The 23018-nt window shown below is 37.4% G+C and overlaps 1 protein-coding gene across 2 annotated transcripts in view; it reads left to right on the forward strand.

The window, feature by feature from the left end:
- The window catches only part of LOC122555853 (long-chain-fatty-acid--CoA ligase 3-like), a 130380-nt gene extending 108322 nt beyond the window's left edge, over positions 1-22058 (forward strand). For both annotated transcript variants that reach the window (XM_043702058.1, XM_043702059.1), the window contains 7 exons: positions 537-676; positions 3450-3622; positions 6818-6892; positions 9114-9305; positions 15088-15202; positions 16379-16536; positions 19303-22058. In XM_043702058.1, coding sequence (XP_043557993.1) covers positions 537-676; positions 3450-3622; positions 6818-6892; positions 9114-9305; positions 15088-15202; positions 16379-16536; positions 19303-19460 — 1011 coding nt within the window. In that variant the 3' untranslated portion in view covers positions 19461-22058. The remainder of the gene's footprint in view (positions 1-536; positions 677-3449; positions 3623-6817; positions 6893-9113; positions 9306-15087; positions 15203-16378; positions 16537-19302) is intronic.
- Positions 22059-23018: the final 960 nt, after the last annotated feature.

The raw sequence follows: 23018 nt of genomic DNA on the forward strand, positions 1-23018 counted from the left end.
CAGGTCATCATCAAGATAGAGGTGGTTTTTCCCATCTATGCCAAGCATTTGTAGCAGATCAGTGAGTGTAAGTTGCAAAAGGCAATTTATTTAAAAGAAAGTTTTAAGCTGCTTGAACTATCCCTTAAGATTTTATTTTGCTATTCCTCTGGGATTTATATTGTGACATTGAGAGTAATTATACAGATTCCTTTGGAAATAAATTTCTAATGCCACAAGTCAACTGAAGTCAAGATACCAGATTAGATAGGCCCCCTGATGTTCATCCTTCCAACAAGGAAGATAGCTTGGCAGCTGTGCAATAGTTACTGTCGGAAAAGGAGATTTAATGATGCTATAGTGACTGTCAAGTACTTTTCTGATCCTGTTTATCCAGCAAGCTGACTTGGAAAGCCTTGGTTCTTGTGCCTTGTTAGCAGAAGAATTCAGAATCAACCTCCGTCCAAAAAAATTGTCAAATGCTAAGGATTACACAGATAACAAAAGGAAAAAAAAACTGATAAATTTTAAAAAACTATTATTTTATATGCCAACAGGAAATTATGGATCGCATTTATAAGAATATTGTGACCAAAGTGGAAGACATGAATAGTATACAGCGGACTCTCTTTGTTGTTGCCTACAATTACAAAATGAAACAGATGTCCTTGGGTTGGAGCACGCCTCTCTGTGATTGGTAGGATATAAATAATCAAATTGCTTAAACTACTTTAATAATCTACATACATTTGTTAATATAAATAATAATACATATAAAAATAGTCATGTCTTATAGAGAATAAAGATGGAGAATTCCAGACATTCACTACTATCTGAGAGAATTACTTCCTTAATCACGTAATGAGTGTCCCCTTGTACAGTAATACGTCCCTTAGTTCAAGATTTCCCCAATTAGTGAAGCATCTTTTCAACATCTCCCTTGTCAAGCACCTCAGAAACATGTATTTTTTTTCAATGAGGTTGCACCTGATTCTTCTAAACGCTGATAAATCAAGGCTCAATCTGTTTATTCATTCTTGCCACGTCGACCCCTTTATCCCAGGGATGGGTGTAGTTGGTAGAAACACTGAAACTTGAAGCAGGATTAAGCCATTCAGCCCTTTGAGGCTGACCCATCATTCGATATGATTATGGTTGGTCATCCAACTCAGTATACTGTTCCCACTTGAACTTCATTGTCTTTGATCCCCTTTAGCTCTAAGAACCAAATATAGCTCTTCCTCGTAAACATTGTTTTGTCCTCAGCCACTTTCTGTGGGAGACAATTCCACAAGCTCACCACTCCTTTGGGTGAAGAAATTTAATCTTGCCTTAGTCCTAAATGGCCTACCCATATGGTCAAACTCTGACCCCTGTTTCAGGGCTCCGTAGTCATCAGGAATAGCTTTCCTGTGTTTACTTTGCCTAGTCCTTGCTATTTTGTTTCCCTTGCTAAACCTTATCTCCACTCAAACTGATTTCACATCATGATTTATTGCACCTTTTTCACTATTCAGCAGTGCAATGATACTAATTAACAATGACACTCCTCCTCCTCCTCTTCATCTACTCTTCCAAATGTCAAATACCCTTTGAATGTTAAGTTCGCAGACTACTTTCCCTTGCAATCATGTCTCTAATATCTATCAAATCATGTTTATTCGTTGCTATTTGTGTCATCAACTCATCAACTTGTTCTAAAAACTTTGCATTCAGATAGAGGCTAGTGTTTTCTATCCCTTTCTGTTACACTTTGTCATTTGTGTCTTCACTACTCAGCACCTATGCTTTTTGTTACTTTTTGATTTTTTTTTTATATAAGCTTCTCTTCAATTGAACCCAACTCCACTAATTAGTTTAAAGCCCTATCTGTAATCCTAGTTAAACAATTCACCGGGACACTGGTCCTGTATGGTTCAGATGAAGTCTATCCCAAAGGAATAGCAGTAGGAATTCAGGTATGCTACAGATAGCCACTCCGATTCAATAATTTTAGATGCTAATTTCAGTAATCTTGTTACCTGTTTCAAATGTAAAATAAGTACCATAGCCTTATAACTGTTGGCACACAGCCGCACCCAGGAAATTTACAAGGACTTGATCATCATGACTTACACACAGCATTTTCCTTTGGGTTCTCTGCAGTTACAAAATTTATAAGCTTCAGCAAAATATATAGAGCACTAAGGATGATGAACTTCAAAATATATTCATCTGTTATCAGAAAACGAATGAACAAGTTTATATTGGGCTGTTTCAGTATATCCTTCGCAAACACCAGCTTTCCCTATTCAAGGCAAAAGTATAACATTTTTGCCACTGATTTTCTAGGTTCTAAATTTTCATTGAGATCAAAACTATTTGTCAATATTGTGGTGCTAGATATCTCTTTAAATGTTCAGACATTGCTACCAAATTTTCCATTGTTTACAAATACAAAATAACTTCAATTTACATTTACAACTCTTCTTGTCTTGTGTATGGAAGGGTTATCCCAAATGGGGCTGTCTTGGGATTCTGTCCATTCCTAGCATCCAAAAGACAGTGTTTGCATCTGTCTTCTCAGGGAAAGTGACTCAACTGTGAAAAATATAAATATTCATATAAATTAGCTGATTTATTCTTTTAAAAATTAACATGAAACTAAAACAACTCTTTGCAATACTGAGTAAAATTATGTTGTAAAGATTCCAGAGTTAAATCACAATTGAACAAGTCCAAAACCATATGTTTTTCTAAAGAGGCAAATTTGGTAGCCCAATAGTGTTTCCCATTTATAGATTTTTGCTCAAATTCACTCTCAGCCCAGTGGTACAAACCATTTTTCTGGTTCTTAATCAAGGTCCAAAGTTTGTACCTAGTCCAAGTAAAATTCTACTATACAACCCACTGAAATACTCTGATGTTTTGGTTAGTTCCAGAATTGACTTTTCCAATACTGTTTTCACTTGCTTCCTAACTCTTACAACATACAGCATTTGTGATGAATTGGGCATTTATCTCATCCACTTTTCCTTTGCTTATGCTGCCTTTTCAACCATTACTCAATACCTGAACTCAAGTATCATCATTTTTGCTGGTCCTTGTTATCGTGGCATCTTCCTGCCTTATTCTCCATACTACAATCGGTACTTATGACAGTGCTCTTCTTAAGCCCTATGTTTGATTCATTTATTCTTCGTTTCTAAAATCATTCTTAAAATTTAGTCATTAGGAATACATTCTGCTACCTCCCCAGTTTCCATCATCTTTAATCTAATCCCCCAACTGCTAAATGTCTTGACATACTTTACTGTGACCAATCAGGTTTCTGTTGTTGTTTCTACTATTGCTGGTAAGGTTTTCTCACCTATCTATTCCATTTTATTATTGTTTCTATATTGACTAGCAAATTGTTGGTTGCTCATTGCTAATCTGACATTGACTAGGTACTTGAAGAAGAAAGAAATACTAATATTTTGTTTCTACAGGTTGATTTTCCGAAAAATACGTTCGTTGTTAGGAGGAAAAACTCGGCTCATTCTATGTGGGGGTGCTCCATTGTCACCATCTACACAAACGTTCATGAACATCTGCTTCTGCTGCCCTGTTGGACAAGGATATGGATTAACAGAGACTTGTGGAGCAGGGACTATTAGTGATGGTTAGTTACTTTACAGTTTCTTTCTTTCTTTCCTTCCTAGAGCTGTCAGTTTTATTCAGTGTTTCTAAACATGTGTTTTTAACATGAAAAATAAAGTTAAATGAAAAAAGGTAGCTAGTGAACTGATAGCATTCCGGTATTGATACTAAACTAGTAATGCAGTGACCCATGTAATTTTATGGGGATCCAGATTCAAATTCCACCATATCACATTGTGAAATTTGGATTCAAAATAATCTACAATTAAAAAGCTAATAATAACCTTGAAACCATTATTAATTATTGTGAAAGAAAATGTCTTGTTCATTAATGCCCTTTTGAGGACTGCAGCTTCCCTACCGAGTTTAGTCAACAAATGACTGCAAACGCACATCAATGTGGTCACCTTTTAATTGTCCTTAGAAATGGCCCAGCAAATCACTTAAATAGTCTCCAAAAATGGAATGAAACACAATACAACCAGAAACAACAGTGGCAGCTCAGCTCTGTTGACCCTGCAAAGTTGCACTCACTAATATCTGAGGTTTAGTTTCTTATTTAGAGTGCTGTGTCTCAGATTAGTCAAACAATAGCCTCATATTGTCATATTCACAAAACCATACCTTGCTGACAATGTCAGAGATACAACCAACACAATTCCCAAATGTGACCTGTCCCATTAGCAAAACAGACCCAGCAGTATTAGCAACACAGTGATAATCAAATGGGAAGGAGTTAACCCTGGAATCCTTAACATTGATTGCAGACCCCATAAAGTCTCATGACCATGTCAAGCATGGGCAAAGAAACTTCATATCACACAGTGCTCACCTCCTGGTTGGTAAATTAATATCCTTCCATGTTAAATACTAGAACAATGCATTGAGTGTGGCAGGGGCACAGAATGTGCAGAGAACTTTTGTGTCCTTTACCAAGAATTCACGATAAGATCATTGATTTAGTTTGATCAGTCCTAAAGGACATAGTTGCTGAACTGAGTCAGTGTCAGGTGGTAATGAGACCAACAAGTGAGAATAACATCTCATCCTCATCAGTCTGCCTCCCCCTTTTGATGTAGCTGTTTATGAAAGTATTAATAAAAATGACCACTATGCTGTCCTGGTGGAGGACAATTTCCTATCCCCACATTGAGAATGCCCTTATCATGTTGTGTGGCTTTATTACTGTGTAAATGGGATAGAGTTTGAACAAATATAGTAACTCCGTTCTGGGCATTTATGAAACATTGTGGCTGTCAGTATCAGAATACTCAAACACAATCTGCAACCTCTTCACCCAGCATATCTCCCACTCTGCCATTACCATCAAGCCAGAAGAACAACCATGGTTCAGTAAAGAGTGCATGACCACATGCCTGGATCAACACGAGGCATACCTAAGTTGTAAACCTAGTGAAACTATAACACAGGACAACTTGCAACCCAACAGCAGATGCAACAGGGCTAAGTGAGGCCACAATAAAAAGAGGAAATTCAAGTTCTGTAGTTCTGCCACATCCAAACATGAATGGTGATGGATAGTTAAATAATTCACTGGCAGAGGAAGTTGCATTAGTATTCCCTTCTCCATGATTAACAGCAATTTCTCGAACGGAGGAGATCGCAAGCAAAAGAACTCTCTCCAGCTTGTTCCAAACATTTAAACAATAGGTTTTATTTTGGCAAGGTTTTGATATGTTCATCCTAATGTAATTTGCATAATTGGGAACATCTGGATATTAGATATATTTTGTTCACTAATGGAGTGTTTCCATTAAGATTTTTCTGCAACATTTTTCATTGCAGTACTGTGGTATTTTAAAGTAATCCTTATACTTGGGCAAAACATATTACAAAGAGCAACGGTGTCATATTTTGATGCGTATGTGGACTATATTATAGTGGGAATCAAAGACTCTTGAGTTTTGTTTCCATTCTTGTTAATGGTAATGAAATGTCAGTAATTATGTAAACATATGGTGTACAGACGAACCTTGATTTATCTGAATATCAATTTTCCAAATATCGGATTATCCAAAGGAGATCTCAAGGTCCCAAAAGAAACATTACATTTAAGAGCTGTTTCAACCATGATCGCGTCTTTTGTTTACAGGTACAAATTAAAAATGAACTCTGCTCACTGAAATACTGTCGAGAATAGAAGGGGGTTGAATGGAGGGTGGGGGTGGATGGGGTTGTTGTGGTGTTGGTGAGGGGTGGTGGAGGAGAGTGTGCTCCTCGGGGGCTGCCGGAATATACACCAACAGTAAGACTGCTGCTGCCTTTATGGGGTAAGTCTCCAAATAGCGCACGCACATTCTTTACTAGAACTTTTTGACAAGTTCCACCTTTGCCCTGTACAGGACAATGTTGGAGAGATTATCTGGGGAAGGGGAGTTTAGGGTACACCCCTGTGTAGAACCCTAGGGAAAGTGTGGGGAGAGAGAGGACGGTACCTGTAAACAAAAGATGCAATAAGCATTGAAACAGCTCTTTGACCTAATGTTTCTATCAGGATCTCGATCTCCTTCAGAAAATCTGATACTTGGATGATCAAGGTTCCGCTGTAGTTGTGTAGGAACTCGATGCAAAAATGTTGAATGCAAATTGAAGATTAAATACTCTTTAAAAAGATGAAATATTAATATTTATAACTCAGATTTTGTAACATTTGCACTGATTCACTATGCTGTGAAAAAATAGTGGACTTTTCTCTAAATGACAAATTGGGCCCTGCTAAAAATGTTTTTCTCTGTCAGGAAAGTCTGCAATAATTTGTTCATAACTGGTGTAATTATCACATCGCCTTCATTGAAAGATTTGAACCAAAGCACAAACTAGAAAATCATGTTTTCATTAACCTTTTGAAAAAATCTCTATCAAAACCATTTTCATAAAAATTCAGATGTGCACAATATTAATAGGATACACTGGATAGATTTTACGAAAATTAGGTTGTAAACTCAGGATTTTGCAGCGTATATTTAAGAAATAAACAGATTTTTTTTTTGTTTTCATTCTAACATCAAGGATTTAAGACAATAGAGGATAGAGATTGGGAAAACATAGTTGATGTAACATTATCATCTTGGAAGTTCTTTATTTATTGCGTTACCTTGTCCATATTTAAGAGTCCGTATTTGACTGTTGTAATAATGTATTATAATATCTTCATAGATTTATAAAAACATGTACTTCATGCATATTTTGGTTTTAGTATTTGATTACACCACTGGTCGTGTTGGAGCTCCACTACCATGCTGTGAGATTACGCTAAAAAACTGGGAAGAAGGTGAGCAATGTCACTGACTTCAAATAAAAGAATACAGAATTTCCATTAAGAAATAAAACTTAGTTTCAATTTTGTTATGTCCATATTAAGCATCCAAGAAAGCAAATGTATTTTGGGTAATATTTTCCATTAACAAATTGCAATTTTTGCAGCCCTACTAAGTTATAGTTTGTTCCAGCTATGGGTTATAATGTATTGTTACCGTTATGATCCCAATTAATGCTATTACTGGACAAGTCAGATTCAAAACAGAACCTGGCTTAATAGATAAGTGGCTTCTTACTGAAACATAAGAATACAATGTTGCAGATTTTGCTTCAACAATAAAACAAATCTTTACTAACCAAGGAGCTAAAGATAAAATGGAACAAACCAAACCATTACTTGTAATTCAACTTCAAAGATTTTTAACAACATAGTAATCTCAAAACACTCTCTCTTATAAATTGAAAATAAACAAAATAGCTTTAGTATAGTACCCAAAGCACATCCCTGGTTTAGTACCTAAAACATCACTTGTATGATACACCAGAGTCACCATATCCAACACCTCAGTAGGTTTAAGTCATTTGTGTCTTCAAGTTTTAGACTGGGACTTAAGATGGCTTCTTCTTGGAGCTATCACAAACTTGCAAAAATGTGCTGAGTTTTAATAACCTCTTCAGGATTTTATCCCAACATTTCTGGTCTGGGACTGACTGTCTAAAGTAATATGGTTCACTGTATGCCATTCATTTTTCAGGAACATTTGTCTATCTGACTTTTTATTCAAAGAACTTCACAGGACTGCCCAAATTTCAAAGTCAAAACTAAAATGCAAAAGTCTCACTCTAAGCTGTCGATGTTTCATTAAGCTAAAAAAAATTTCCATAAGTCTCTAATAACCTTGAGTTGCCAATAATTGATTTCAAATATATATAAATATCATTGTTTATATCACAGTGCACGACATCAACATGCATTTTTGTGGTGCCTTTGACACCATAGGACATCGCAATATGGTTTACAGGAGTAGCTTTCAAGCAAAGGTTAACAGAACTATTTGAGAAGGTATTAGGATAGATGATCAAAGAAGTGTTCACAGCAAGTCAAGAGGTGCAGAGGCTTAGGGAGGGTAATGGAGAGAATAAAATCAGAGTTGCATAAGATGCCAGAATTGGAAGAGTACAGAGATCTTCAAGAGTAGCAACACCAGCGAAGGTTACTAAAGTTGGGAAGGTTGATACCATGATGGAATTGAAAACCAGGATGTGAATCTTAAAAATAAATGCACTGACAGAATGAGCCATTATAGATCTGTGTGCCCCAGAATGATCTGTGAACAAGACTTAGTGCAAGTTAGGATATGTGTTTTAAAAATAAAAGTTTTGAATGACTTTATTTGTGGTAAATGCAATGTGATGGGCACACCAGTATAGATAGAATTGGAGTTGTTAGGTCTAAAGATGATGAAGGCATAGATGTAGATGAGCTATATATGGGTGAAGGCAGACCAGGATTTAATGGTGACTGAAGGATTTAACAAGTTCTCTTGGGTCTCCCAGACCCACAGCCACCAAGTAAACCTTGTTGGATTTGTCAGTAACCTGTTGGTCAAGGAGGCTTGTCCCCTCACCTTTCCATCTGACTCCATTCCCAACTGCACCTAACTCCAGGAATCCAGTGGCAATCTCTAGTGAAGGCCTCTCAGTTACTCAAAGCAGCCACTGCTCCTGATGGTACTGCCTGTACAGGAGAGCTGGTGGCCTCTGACTGATAGCTCTGGGGCTGGAGCTGGAGTGGGGAAGGGGCCAGATTTACATCCCTGAGGACTTGATCAAGTGGCTCAACGGTGTCCAGGTGAGAGAATGCCTTTTTAAAGCCAAAATAGTGTCAGACATCTCAAGGACAGCATGGGGTTTGTACACATTCTCTATGATAACAGCAAAATATACGTGTCACAGTGTTAATCTAATGGTTTTATACTAGAATCACTGGGAGGAGTTAAAATGCAAGTTCTTAGTAATTGTGTTAGGTTAAAATGGAGCTAAACTATTATTAAGGTAACCTTGCTAATATGGAATGAAATAAAATTCCAGTTGTGGTGAATATTGTAAGAGTTGACATGACAAGACTTAGGCCAAAATATTTAAAGTGATAGATTTGTTAAAAATATGAAATAAATTTGCTGATAATTTGTGTTGTTCAGAATGAAGTCTACATTTTTTTTCTTTCTGACCAGGTGGATATACCGTATATGACAAGCCACATGCTAGAGGAGAAATTCTTATTGGTGGCCCAAATGTTACCCTGGGCTACTTCAAGAATAAATCCAAAACACTGGAAGATTATTTTGTAGACAAGGATGGACAGGCATGGTTTTGTACTGGCGATATAGGCGAATTTCAAGATGATGGATGCCTTAAGGTCATTGGTTAGTATCTGAAGAGCTTGTAGATATAGTAGGTAAACTTTAGCATTTAAATTTCCAGTGAATATCCAATTGCAGTAGTCCATAAGTTTTTTTTTGTATTGATGTGTTTGAATAGAAGAAATAGATGGGCTGAAACATTATTGCAAACTGTTTTGTTTAGAAGGTTTCAGTTCCATAAGTAGAGACATGGATATGTGCAGCACAGAAACAGGCCCTTCAGTCCAACTCGTCCATGTCGACCAGATATCCTAAAAATCTAGTCTCATTTGTCAGCATTTGGCTCATATCCCTCTAAATTCTTCCTATTCATATACTCATTCAGATGCCTTTTAAATGTTATAATTGAAAAAGCCTCCTCCACTTCTCTGGCAGCTCATTCCACACATGCACCACTCTGCATGAAAAAGTTGCCGCTTAGGTCCCTTTTAAATCTTTCCCCTCGCACCTTAAACTTGTGCCCTTTATTTTGGACCTCCCCACCCTGGGGAAAAGACCTTGCCTATCTGTTCTGTCCACAGTCCTGATGATTTTATAAAAGTCTATAAGGTCAGCCCTCAGCCTCCGATGCTCCAGGGAAAATAGTCCCACTCTATTCAACCTCTCCTTATAACTCAAATTCTCCAACCCGGGTAGCATTCTTAAAATATATTGTGAACGTTTTCAAGTTTCACAGCATCCATCCTAAAGCAGAGAGACCAGAATTGCACACAGAATACTAATAGTGACCTGACCAGTGTCCTGTACAGCTGCAACATACAAACATAACCTCCCAACTCCTATATTCAATGCACTAGCTAATAAAGGTGAGCATACCAAATGCCACCTTCACTATCCTATCTATCTGTGACTCCACTTTCAAGGAACTATGAACCTGCGCTCCAACGTCTCTGTTCAGCAATACTCCAGGACCTTACCATTAAGTGTATAAGTCCTGCCCTGATTTGCCCTTTCAATATGCAGCACCTCACAGTTATATACATTAAATTCTATCTGCCACTTCTCAGCCCAATGGCCTGTCTGATCAAGATTCCGTTGTACTCTAAGAAAATCTTTGCTGTCCACTCCGTCTCCAATTTTGGTGTCATCTGCAAATTTACGAATGACACTTCCTATGTTCACATCAAAATCATTTATATAAAATGATAAAAAGCAGATGACCAGCACTGATCCTTGTGGCACACTGCTGGTCACAGGCCTCCAGTCTGAAAAGCAACTCCTGACCACCATCTTCTGTCTTCTATCTTCAAGCCAGTTCTGTATCCAAGTGGCTAGTTTTCCCTGTATTCCATGTGATCTAACCTTGCTAACCAGTCACCCATGGGGAACCTTGTTAAATGCCTAACTGAAGTCCATATAGATCATGTCCACTGCTCTGCCCTCATCAATCTTTGTTGCTTAGAGTCATAGATGTACAGCACAGAAACAGACCCTTTGGTCCAACTTGTCCATGTTGACCAGATGTCCTTACCTAATCTGGTCCCATTTGCCAGCACTTGGTTCATATCCCTCTAAACCCTTCCTATTCATATACCCATCCAGATGCCTTTTAAATGTTGCAACTGCACTAGCCGCCTCCACTTCCCCTGAGCCCATTTCGTATGTGTATCACCCTACGTGTGAAAAAGTTGCTCCTTAGGTATATCTTAAATATTTCCTTTCTCACCCTAAGCCTATGCCGTCCAGGAGTCCAGAGCTTGAGGGCATGGTTTCGGACGAGTTCAACGGAAGGGTCTATTTCCGTACTGTATATCTCTATGACTCATCCATCCCAGGGATAAAACCTTGTTTACTTACCCTATCCATGCCACTCATGATTTTAAAAACCTCCATGAGATCACTCTTGAGCCTCCAACGCTTCAGGGAAAACAGCCCCAGCATATTCAGCCTCCCCCTGTAGCTCAAATCCTCTAATCTTGGCAGCATCCTTGTAAATCTTTTCTGAATGCTTTCAACCTTCACAACATACTTCCAATAGGAGGGAGACCAGAATTGCACACAGTATTCCAAAAGTGGCCTAACCGATGTCCTTCTTCAAAAAACTCAATCAAGTTAGTGAGACACTGTTTCCTATGCATAAAGCCATGTTGATTTTCCCTAATTAGTCTTTGCCTTTCCAAATACGTATAAATCCTGTTGTTCAAGATTCCCTCAAACAACTTGCCCACCACTGATATCAGGCTCACTGGTCTGTAGTTCCCTTGCTTATCCTTATTACCTTATGTGGTGGCACCATGTTAACCAACCTTCAGTCTTCTAGCACCTCACCTGTCTCTATCGATGACACAAATACCTCAGCAAGGGGCCCAGCAATCACTTCTGTAGCTTCCCACAGAGTTCTAAATACGTATGTCTATTGAATATTTTCTGTGTGGCTGCCCTTAAATTTTTTCTTTTCTGTCTTTGACTTGTAATTGGCAGAAACTTGGTTTAATCTTGGGAAAATGCATTTGTCAACAATTAAAAATGCCAGATTTTATTAGGAATTATATCTTTGTGCCCTTCTGAGAACTACAAGTGCTCCTACTAAAGCATTGCCATATGTTTAACTGCAAAGTTGCCTCCAGGATTTAGTTAACATTCTGAGCTGTTTCCCTGTTAGTAAGCAGTCAGCAAACATCTGGAAGCAGCTGTTTACTTAAACACTGTCTCCGAGCATAATGGGCAATTTGGATCTGATGCAAATATTTTACACAAATGTAATTAACTTAATCTCCATTTATTTTTCTAATTTCCCAATTCATACTTCTCTAAGAACTTAACATTGTAACATAAAATGGTATTGGTGGCAACTAGTTTTATATAAAGATGTATGCTCTCCATTGTTAGAATTATTTATTGTACTTTCGATAGAAAGATACACATCCCTTTTTCATACATTATCAGGATTTAGATGAGGTATCAAGTTAAAGATCGTAGGCATTTGAGCAACCTTTGAACCACGATCTGTTTGACTTCCCATTTTGTATCATTTCACCTGACTAAGTCAGTAGTTAATCTGAGCCGTTGTGGAGCTTCAATGTCTTGGATCTTTAGAAGTGAAAACAAAACTTGTTTTAAATAATTCTGTTGACTTTCAAATTTCATTATTAGATTATTAAACCAGGGTTTAGAAGTAGCATGACTGGTAGAAGGCCATTCCTTTGACTGACAGCAAGGTGCAGCCCTTTTGCAAGCATTCCCTTGAATCATATATAACCAGTGCTGACACCTCCAAGGAAATTCCAAGATGAAAAATCTCCAGTGTCACAAAAGGATTAACTAATTCTGCCTGTATAGTGCTAAAGTTTCCAATGTATTAAATTCCATTCTGTTCCCAAGCCCACTGGTCCTGAAAATGATGAACCTCACCAAGAGATATTGAGATCATGTTAACAATGTTACTGCAGCGATTTTGGTTAATAGGTGTTCTATTAGCATTGTGGTTAGCAGATTAAGGATATTTGCAACATGCTGCTAGCCCGCTGTGATACTTTTAAAAAATGTTCACAATTCACTTTTAGGAAACAGGCAATATGCATCGCGAATGCATCAAAGCATATTCTCCTCTCTATACTAGTCCTTGATATAAAGCAGAACTTCAAACTTTTGAGTGGTTTCTGTTTCTGATTTCCAGCATCCGCTGTTCTTTTGGTTTTTCCTTTTGATTTGTAACATGTCTATCAATTTTCCTTTTTCTCTATTTCAATGAATCCTTTATTTTTTGGCTAAAGTATCGAAATAAGGTTACTTAATAATCTTACAACTGGTGAAATTATTGCTACTTTTTCTGATTGAAGAAAGCCTTCACAATTGCTGCCATTAGCAGTAGGCGAACATCAGAAGACACCAGTTTCAGGTTGAGCTCCTTGGGAATGATCATGATCTGCACACTTGGTTTATAAACCAAGTGTTATAATCTTTGACCTATCTGAGAAGGCATGTAGGTGAAGAGTGGTAATTGTAGATCTCTGGAGCCTGATCAAATAAATGCTGCTTCCAAATGGACCGTGGGCAATCAAGCTTTGCCAATGTCCATCGAAGTCAGCATAGCCCTGTATTTCTTTGCCACTGAAGATTTCTAGATTGTTACAGGAAATATCAGTCTACAGCTGCATTTAGCAGGTTATGAATCCTATGCTGTCTGGAGTAAAACAGTGCACCACCTTCCTCATTGATCTATTGAACCAAACAGGAGCGAGCATAGGATTTTGCAGCATTTTCCAGGTTCCCAGCTGTGTGATGCCATTAAGGTACTAGAACATGAGCCAGAAGGATACAATAGTTAAATAGAAAAGGATATCACTCCATCAGTGTGCTTCCAGCTGCCAGTGACAGGAATGCTTTTACACCGCTGCCACAGCCTAATTTTCTGAGAAGGTAACATCCCTGAATATTTGATACTGCATGTGTAGCAAGATCATTACAGGGGAAAGTATGCCTCTTTCACTGTGACAAATGATACTCCTGTGCAGCCATATCAAGCTGGAGAACCACTGGAATCCTTATAGAAGTTGTGGGGATTCTGAAGAAGATTTTGACCAATTGAGGGATTGTCTGCAGTATGTCCCTTGAACAGGGTTCCGCTGCATAATCTCTCATTCTGGTGATTTGAAATAGGAAAAGGCAGGCCAGTAGTTCACACTGGCCAAGCAACAAGAGTGGAAGCAGCAGATGATGGGTCACCATAGATTCTCCTGACTGATTTTCTCATTCTGTCCTCTAAACAAGGTCATCCAAAATTCCTGTGCTGTTTGCAGCAAGTTCTGTTTCCCTGAAAAATATATATTCTTTGACACATTGGCTTCCAATTAAGAAATGTCCTAGTTATTTGAAATTGCTCCATGGCCTCGCTGCTCCCCATATCTGCAGTCTCCTTGAGCCCCACAAATCTCAGGCATAGCTGTGTTGCTCTATTTCTGTGTTCTCTTGCTTCCATAATTATATTTGCTCCACATCTGATGACTATTCTTTTAGTTGTCTGGGTCTTTGGAACTGCAATTTTATGAGTTAAGAGTAGTAGGCCATTCAGCCCATTGAGCCTGCTCAGCCATTCAGTAAGATCATGGCTGATCTGGTTGTGACTTCAAATCCACATTGCTGCCTACTGTGATAATCTTTCTTCCTTTCTTACAATGTTTCTATTTGGCTTGAATATTCAAGGACTGGTGCCACAACCTTTTCGGGAAGAGAGTTCCAAAGATTCTTAGGAAAAAAATAAACATCAAGTCTCTCAAGTGAAAAACCCCTCATTTTAAAACCTGTGATTCCAGATTATAAATTCTTCCTTAAGAGGAAACAACCTCTCCAAATCTCCAGTCAAGACCCCCTAGGATATTTTTGTTTCATTTATTAACCCTGCCAACACACCTCTACATCACTTTCCTCCTTTATGACATTTAAATAGAAAAAAAACTTCTGTTTATTGAGTTGGTATTTCCTATGGCATTAAAAAATATTACAACTAATCTCAGGTAACAGCTGTTAGTATAGCATTTACACGATGTTGTCTCAAAAGCTGATCTGAAAATGCCAAACATGATTATTAATTAAATGGCAAACATAACACACTGAAATCTTAGTCACTAATTAACAGTATATCTTAAAAAATACATTTTAAGGGGAGTGAGAACTTTATAGCCAAAAGTTGCCAAGTTCATAATATTGTCATATTTTGAAGGTACAGTTAAGTTTGGATTTAGGTAAAATCATTATCCACATTGGATGTTGATGGATAGATAATGAATTTTGAGATATAGTTTTATTTCAAGAGCTACTATTATAACTACAGTTATATATTTTGTAGATCGCAAGAAAGATCTTGTGAAGTTGCAGGCTGGAGAATATGTTGCCCTGGGAAAGGTGGAGTCAGCTTTGAAGAACAGCCCATTAATAGATAATATCTGTGCCTATGCAAACAGGTAAGAATTATGCAAAATCCTTTTTGAGTGAAATGCTAAAATTGCTGTGTTCCTCGATGATTATTTAGAATTTAGATACAGTCAGTAAATCTAAGCTATTTATGTGGAAACCTTTTTTTTGCTGAGTTTTCTTTCATCTATCTGCCCTAGAAAATGCTTTAAAGGGGATTGCAGTGGGGGGGGCAATTTTCCACCAGGTTTGTTGTTCCATTTACAGGTCAGTACAAAGAGAACTATTGCAGGCTTATGTCACTTTTTCCTCTGTTTAACACCTTTTGGATTTGGCCAGTTGCTCAGTATGAAGTTTTTAAAAATTCTGCCCCATGCCAATGTTGGGTCATAATTTGTTGTCAAAGTAACAATGGAACAATTGACACACTATTATTTATGTGTGAATGTCACAGCAATTTTAGGCAAGGGCAAATGCGAAATGCAAAAATTAAAAGGTTGCTGGCCCATATATCATATTACAAATTACACCTTATTGTCTGGCTAACTGCTGGCAAGTATTAAACAGCATGTAGTTGCTGTACTTACAATGTTGATACGCACTCACCATTGAAATTTAAGCCATTTTAATTCTTCACTGCTCTTTTAGAAGATATAGTAAGTATTGATTACTGAAATTCAACCTTTTCTGGTATTGGAAGTTAACTATTATATTCCTTTAAGTTTTTTAATTATTGCAAATTTTTGTTAATTTTTACAATTTTCCTTTGTGTCTGTCTACTCTTACTGCCTCTTAACACAATCTTTTCCAATCTTTATTTCTCTTTCTTTTACCAATTTCACATTGCCCTGTTAACTCTAGTCTCAGACACTAATTTGTCTTGCTGTAATCTTAATGGCAAGTCGCTCTGTAAAAAATGGCAAGTTTAACTATCGGCATATACCCTGATGCAAAAAGGTATGAATCTATGTATTTCATTTTTCAAAAGCGAATGCCATCTTTATTTCTATCATGCCATTTGTACTGCACAACTGGAAAATTATCTACATTTATGATAATGCTGAAAAATATATCCACCTCTCGTCGTAAGCTGTCAGTTGTATCTGAACATAATGTGGAGTTTTTAATAAATTTTGATGTAAAGTTTTTTGAATCTAATTAATTTTCTTTCCTTCTAAAGACTTATCAGTCACTCATGGTTAATGATTATGTTTCTGCCTTTTCAGTGATCAATCTTATGTCATCAGTTTTGTGGTGCCTAATCAGAAGCAGTTATTAGCTCTGGCTCAACAGAAGGGAATAATAGGAACCTGGAATGACATTTGTAACCACCCAGAAATGGAGAAAGAGGTGCTGAGAGAAATTACTGATGCTGCTGCAATAGGTGAGCTTCAATTTTTGTAATGAAACATTCCTTCCTTTGAACTATCTGATCCAAATATAACCTTTGATCAACAAGGAAGATAATATTCCAAAAATGGCTGAATTAGTTAAATGTCTGTCCACCGCTTAAACTGTCGTGACCCTTAGATTAAAAGTGCTTCCTTTCAGTTATTCCTAACAAAGTAGGCTCATGATCTCAGTCGTTGTCTAAACTTGGATGTTTTGAGAAGAATTATAGAATGTGAAAGAGGAGAAAATAGACATACACAAATAGACATTAGCCCTGAAGAAGGGCTTATGCCCAAAACGTCGATTCTCCTGTCCCCTGGATGCTGCCTGACCTGCTGCGCTTTTCCAGCAACACATTTTCAGCTCTGATCTCCAGCATCTGCAGACCTCACTTTCTCCCCAAATATGTCAGCAGTCAGTGTTGGTATTCACGTTGCCACAAGCCAGTATTTCAGCTGGAGGCTGAACTACACACCCTATAATGCATTATGGAAAGTTATTTAGATTCTATGTATCAGGAGGTAGACACAGCACTTTAGGTAGTTTTCTGAGTTGTTCACTGGTCAGAAGGATGTGACTGTAGATAAGGCAAGTCAAGGGACCCAGATGACGGTGTCAGCTACTGCAGTTGCCCAGTAGGATTCAGGTTCACTCAGCCGGTTTGGTTGAGAATGGGCACTGCTGAATAGATGAGCAAACTGACCATCAAACAGGAAGCCACTCAAGTAGGGAGTGCAACTCAAAATATGAAATAGGGGACATTGACACAGTTGTCTGCAGCAAAGAGGAACACAGCTGTGCCAGGGTTTGGGACATCATCTCGTATTTGGAAAGGAGCTTGCAAGTGAACTAGGAAGGATCCTGTTGTTGTGGTCCAGTTGGGTACCAGTGATATAGGTGAACCTGAAAAGATGTTCTGGATAGGCAGTATGAGGAGCTAAGCACTAAATTGAAAAGCAGAACCTCAAGGTTACAACCTCCAGAATATTACCTGAGCCACAACCAAATTGGCCTAGAGTATGTAAAATTAGAGAGATGAATATGAGGCTCGGAGAGGTGGTTTCTGGTTTAGGAGCAACTTGGTATCACTGTTGGGGAAAGTGGGAGTACTATTTGTAATGATCCACACCTGAACCATGTTGTGTCAATTCGTCTTGTGAGCCATACAAATAGTGGAGGTTTTAAACTAAATAGAGGGGAAAATGTGATCTATCAAAGAGTAGAGACAATCTGAGAGGAACATTGGAAATCAGAGTCTGGAAATTGCAGTAAGCGACAGAGCAAACAAAACCTTAGCATATACTAACCGTCAAGACCAGTTGTTGTAAAGATGGCATCAAGACAAAATTAAAGCTCTGACTCTGCATGAATGCAGTATTCTTAATACAGTAAATATATTGATTCACACTTTGTGCCTGCAGGAATAAGAGGATTGGCTGAATATTGAAGGACATATGACATTCAAGAAGAATAGGAAGCTAGGTAAAGGTAGAGAGTTGGCATCGTTTATCAAGGATGGCATTTGTGCAAGAGTTAGAGCTGACATTGGTTTAGGAACAAAGAACAAAACAGTACAGGAACAGGCTGTGCAGACACATCATGTCCATCCATGCTAAAATTGTCTTTACTTACAGGATCCATATCCCTCTAATACCTTTCTTTTCATTATTCATCCAGATGTTGCTTGAATGCTGCTATTGTGTCTTTCCACCACCACCTCTGGCAACTAGTTCCAGGTACTCCCACCCTTTGTGTGAAAAACTTGCCTCTCACATCTCTTGTGGACTCTGCCACCTGAGGAAAAAGCCTCATATTTTGCACTCTATCCATGCTACTCACAATCTTATAAACTTCTATCAGGTCACCCCTTAACCTCCTGCGTTCCAGTGAAAACAAACCCAGTCTATCCAACCTTTCCTCATAGTTAAAATCCTCCATACCAGGCAACATCCTGGTAAACCTTTTTTGTACCCTCTCCAAAGCATTCACATCCTTCTGGTAGTGTTGTGACAAGACCTGTAGGCAATATTGTGTGGCATAACTAAAATTCTGTAAAGCTATAGCATCATTTGTCTATCCTTATACTTCGTGCCCCTTCCAATGAAGGCAAGCATGCCATTGGCCTTTTTTACTACCTTAACTACATGTGCTACCACCTTCAGTGATCACACCTTCAGTGTGGACTGCACACCCAGATCCTTCTGCAGATAAATACTCCTAAGAGTTCAGCCATTCATTGTGTAATTTCCACCTGTACTTGATGTTCCAAAATGCATCACCTCACATTTGTCTGGATTAAACACCACCTACCATTTCTCTGCCCATGCCTCCAACTGATCACAGCAGGATACAGATCCTCTGACAATCCTCCTCGCTATCTGCACCTCCACCCATTTTTGTATCGTCCGCAAACTGTTTGACTGCCTGAGGACTAGAAAATTTTGTTTCTTAGTTGCTTGGTAGTCATATTTGACAGATTAATTTTTTTTTTAAAAAAAGCTATTCACACAAAGTGTTGAGAGATTGTAGAAAGAGCTATCAGGTCCAACATTTAGGAATTGATTAGACAGATGCTTGAAGCTGAGCAAATTAAAGGAATATGGGCGCATATAAATTATAACTGCTCAAGGAGGACCATTACCAAAATGGGCTTATTTGGTTGAGCAGATCCTCTTTCTCAATTATAGTGATTCTATGTAACGACCAAAGGTATTGAAATCTATGCTATTCCTATCCTAAAATTTTATTTTTTTTGCAGCACGATTGGAGAAGTTTGAAATTCCATTGAAGGTTCGACTGAGTCCTGAGCCATGGACACCAGAAACAGGCCTGGTTACTGATGCCTTCAAATTGAAACGGAAGGAACTCAAGACCCACTATCTAGCAGACATTGAACGAATGTATGGAGGGAAATAATACCTGCATTCACTTCACTCCATTAAATAGGAATGAATTCGAAGCATAATTACAACTGAGACCAAAATACATGCAATTTTTTTTAAAATCTAAAACCATAGGATTAATAAATCTGGAAGAAAGCATCACAGTATCTTAAGTTACCCTGTACCAGAAACTGACTATTGTTTGATTGCAAGGTATTAACATTTATCGGGTCAGGATTACTAAACCAATTGAAGCAAAAGTAATGTTTCTTTTTGTGTTTATTTATAAATTAAATTTTGTTCAAGTGGACTAGGAAAGAAATGAATTGTACATAACTACATGATGTCATGAGCCTCTAATACAGTGCTGTTCTCGCTTGATTGCGGAAACAGTATAGTTTATTTATTATACAATGTGTGCAATTTTTAAATTAGCCATGTTTTGATCTGTGCAGGGCTTGTTCAATCCAAAAAATTTCAGGAACTCTTAATGAATTTCATTGATGGGTGTCTTCTCGGGTAATTAGCTAATTCATAGAGATCAACGAGATCCCAAGTCCAATTTTTAGACTGAGTCTGTATCGATTTAACTGATCTCCCCAGGATAGTGATGTGGGTGCTTAAATTGTGAATGAAAGATCAGTCAAACAGCAACCCCCTTGGCTATTCAGCAGTAATTGTAGCTGGAAATGTTCATGTGTCAACTAAGGACAAAATTGAACTTGGTTATGATGTCTCTTCTCTTCACATAGCCTGCCTATGCTCACTGTCAAATTCCACTTTTGGATTGTAGCCACTTGCATAAGAAAACAGGCTGTGTATAGAACTTGTGGAATCATAATCTTGCATGTAGTCAATGTGTTCATGCAAGATTAGGGAAAACTATCTTGATGAAAAATGTGATGAGCACTGAGGTATATTATACATGGAAGAAAGTTTATAAATCACAAACATTTAAACCTGTTTTTATCATTGTATTTGTTTTAGTAGCAGATTGGTGGTAAATTGTTAATGAAGAAATAAGCAGAAAACTGCTCTGTATATGACAGCTGTTGAAATATTTCAGAATGGCTGATATTTTGCACCTTAACCAAGTTAGTGTGTCTGAATGTCACAAAACACAACAATAGAAACGCATAGTGTAGAAATTCATTGTCAATCGAGGTTATAAAAAAAAATCTTTATTACACAAAGATTCAGAGACATCTGTTACAATGTGATTGTCATTGATTTTTAAAAAATGTTTACATCATAGATCATCTAATATTGCCTCCAAATTTCTGAAGAGCTCTATTTGTTTCATGCAAGTAGGAACTAAAGAAGTCTAATTTTGTCAGGAATTATATGGTCTCCTTTGCATCACTCAGTATTCAAATGGAACTTTGTTGTCTGGCTCGTTCACTATGTTCTTTGTCTTGGGCCTTGGATCCGTGATTGGTAATAGCCATAGGTATGAAGGGGTTTATTGTAGAAAATTCAAACATTGTGTACACCAGCAAGAAAAGATGATTATTTTTCCTGAGGCTTTTAACTTTTATTTTTTGATTGCAGAACTATGGGATATTACAGGTTGAAAATGGGCATGCTAAAACATGACATATTATCAGTGTAAATTAGACAGTGGTCAGTAAAATGTTTGGGCTGTATGTATCTTGTTTTTCATATCAATTTAGTGCTTCTGACCTTGATCTGTACACATGGTAATCATAATATCAGCTTTTGCAGTTTACCGATATTGTGTAGACAACTATTACACTCAGAACCACATTTTCAGTAAAACAATATTGGTAATAATGCCTAAATTCTAATTCTTCAGCTGCTCATTGATTGTTTTCTTTGTTCTCAGATCTTGTTTACTGCCAAGAATGCTGATTTATTCAGTTAGTTTTCTACTAGAAATCAGTTAGTCTTCAAAACTGACTAGTATATTTGCGCCAAATACACTATCGGTACGTGTGATAGTAAAATAGTATTTGGTATGCATCTAAATTGATTTGTGAAAATAATTTGTGAACATTTTTAGACAGCAGAAGCAATCATGTTCACAGTACTACATTGCGAGGGAGGTGACACCAGTTTTTGAAAGTGACTGCAGTAATGACAAACACATTGTTTGTAGCTCATTTTCATGCCGTCTGATTCTGCAGGGATGCATTTGAACGTGTTAATTTTATGTAAAAAATTTAAGTGTTATGCTTTATGCATGGTTATTAGAAAAACTTTTCAAATGTCAGCCTGTGGGGAAGGAGAGGAGGGTTAATATGTGCACACAAATGGTGCATACATGTATTTTTAAAACAAAAGACTGGTAAAAATTTGCTGTACTCTGTATTTGACTACTGTTTATTTTAAGGAATTCTGGTGTGGCATCTACATTAAATCTTGTATTTAATGGTCTGTTTCTATCTGTAAATACCTGCAAGACTGTAAATTTGGTGAAAGTTTTTCTTTTGAACAGTCAACTGTACAGCAATCTTAACTATTTAATGTAGGAATTTCAAGATAGTCTGCAATTTTCTTTGGACCTCCTGCAGATATCTATATGAACCACAGTTATAAAATGTATTCAATTATTTATTTGTATTTGGATATGTTTTCAGTTACAAAATAAAATTGTAATTTGTGATTTCCATTTTTGTTTAAATATATCACTCATTTGTGTTAGTAAAATTTCGACTTGATGATAATGTCATTCTAAACCTGAAAACCTGAAAATATGACTGTGACATTACTTACATTTGAAAATGAATCACTGCTGTTGAGATTCTGTATCTGAGTTCTTCAGTTTGTTATTTCTATAATTCGAGTGGCCAGAATATATATTTAATGCAAATTCAATACCATCCATTAATATGTATGTTAGAGGAACAAGATGCAAAAGAGAATTACTTCTCAATGTGTTACTAATATTGCCATGTTTTAATTATCAGAGACTTCAAGAGTCTCGCATGGTTCTATTGCTGTCTCTACAAAAACAATAATGGCTTTCTTTCCACTTCAACACTCTTCTGAACTGCCCCTCAATATTCCATTTTTGGCTCCATCCTTAACTCGATGCTGCCACTTGATCTCCTACTGAAAATGTGTTGCTGGAAAAGCGCAGCAGGTCAGGCAGCATATCTTCATGTCTATGGTGTTTTATATTAACTGTGCTTGTGGGAGGGCATTTCCAGGAACGTGATCGGGTTATATCGATGTTTCGGGCATAAGCCCTTCTTCAGGAATCTTGATCTCCTACTCAAGTATAGGATTGACTTTAATATATACATAACAGACATTCCCACATGTTTGGTCTGTTAACTAGTCAGTGCAGTTATGGAAATACCTTAACCATTGAAAATGGTTTACTTCAATATTGCCATTATACATTGGCAATGACTTTCATCCATATAGTGTCTTTTAAAAAAGGTCCCAAGACATACAGGTGCCGAAATAACATTGGGATTATTGAGGGTGAAAATGGGGTTGGTTTAATGCATGTTTTTTCAAGAAGCTTTATAAAAGTGCAAATGCACAACTTTAAGGAAGAATTTCCAGATTTTAAAACCTAGGTGACTGAAGGTATGCCATTGGTAACGATAAACTTTCAAGC

Source organism: Chiloscyllium plagiosum, chromosome 13, assembly GCF_004010195.1.
Source record: "Chiloscyllium plagiosum isolate BGI_BamShark_2017 chromosome 13, ASM401019v2, whole genome shotgun sequence".
NCBI classification, from domain to species: Eukaryota; Metazoa; Chordata; class Chondrichthyes; order Orectolobiformes; family Hemiscylliidae; genus Chiloscyllium; species Chiloscyllium plagiosum.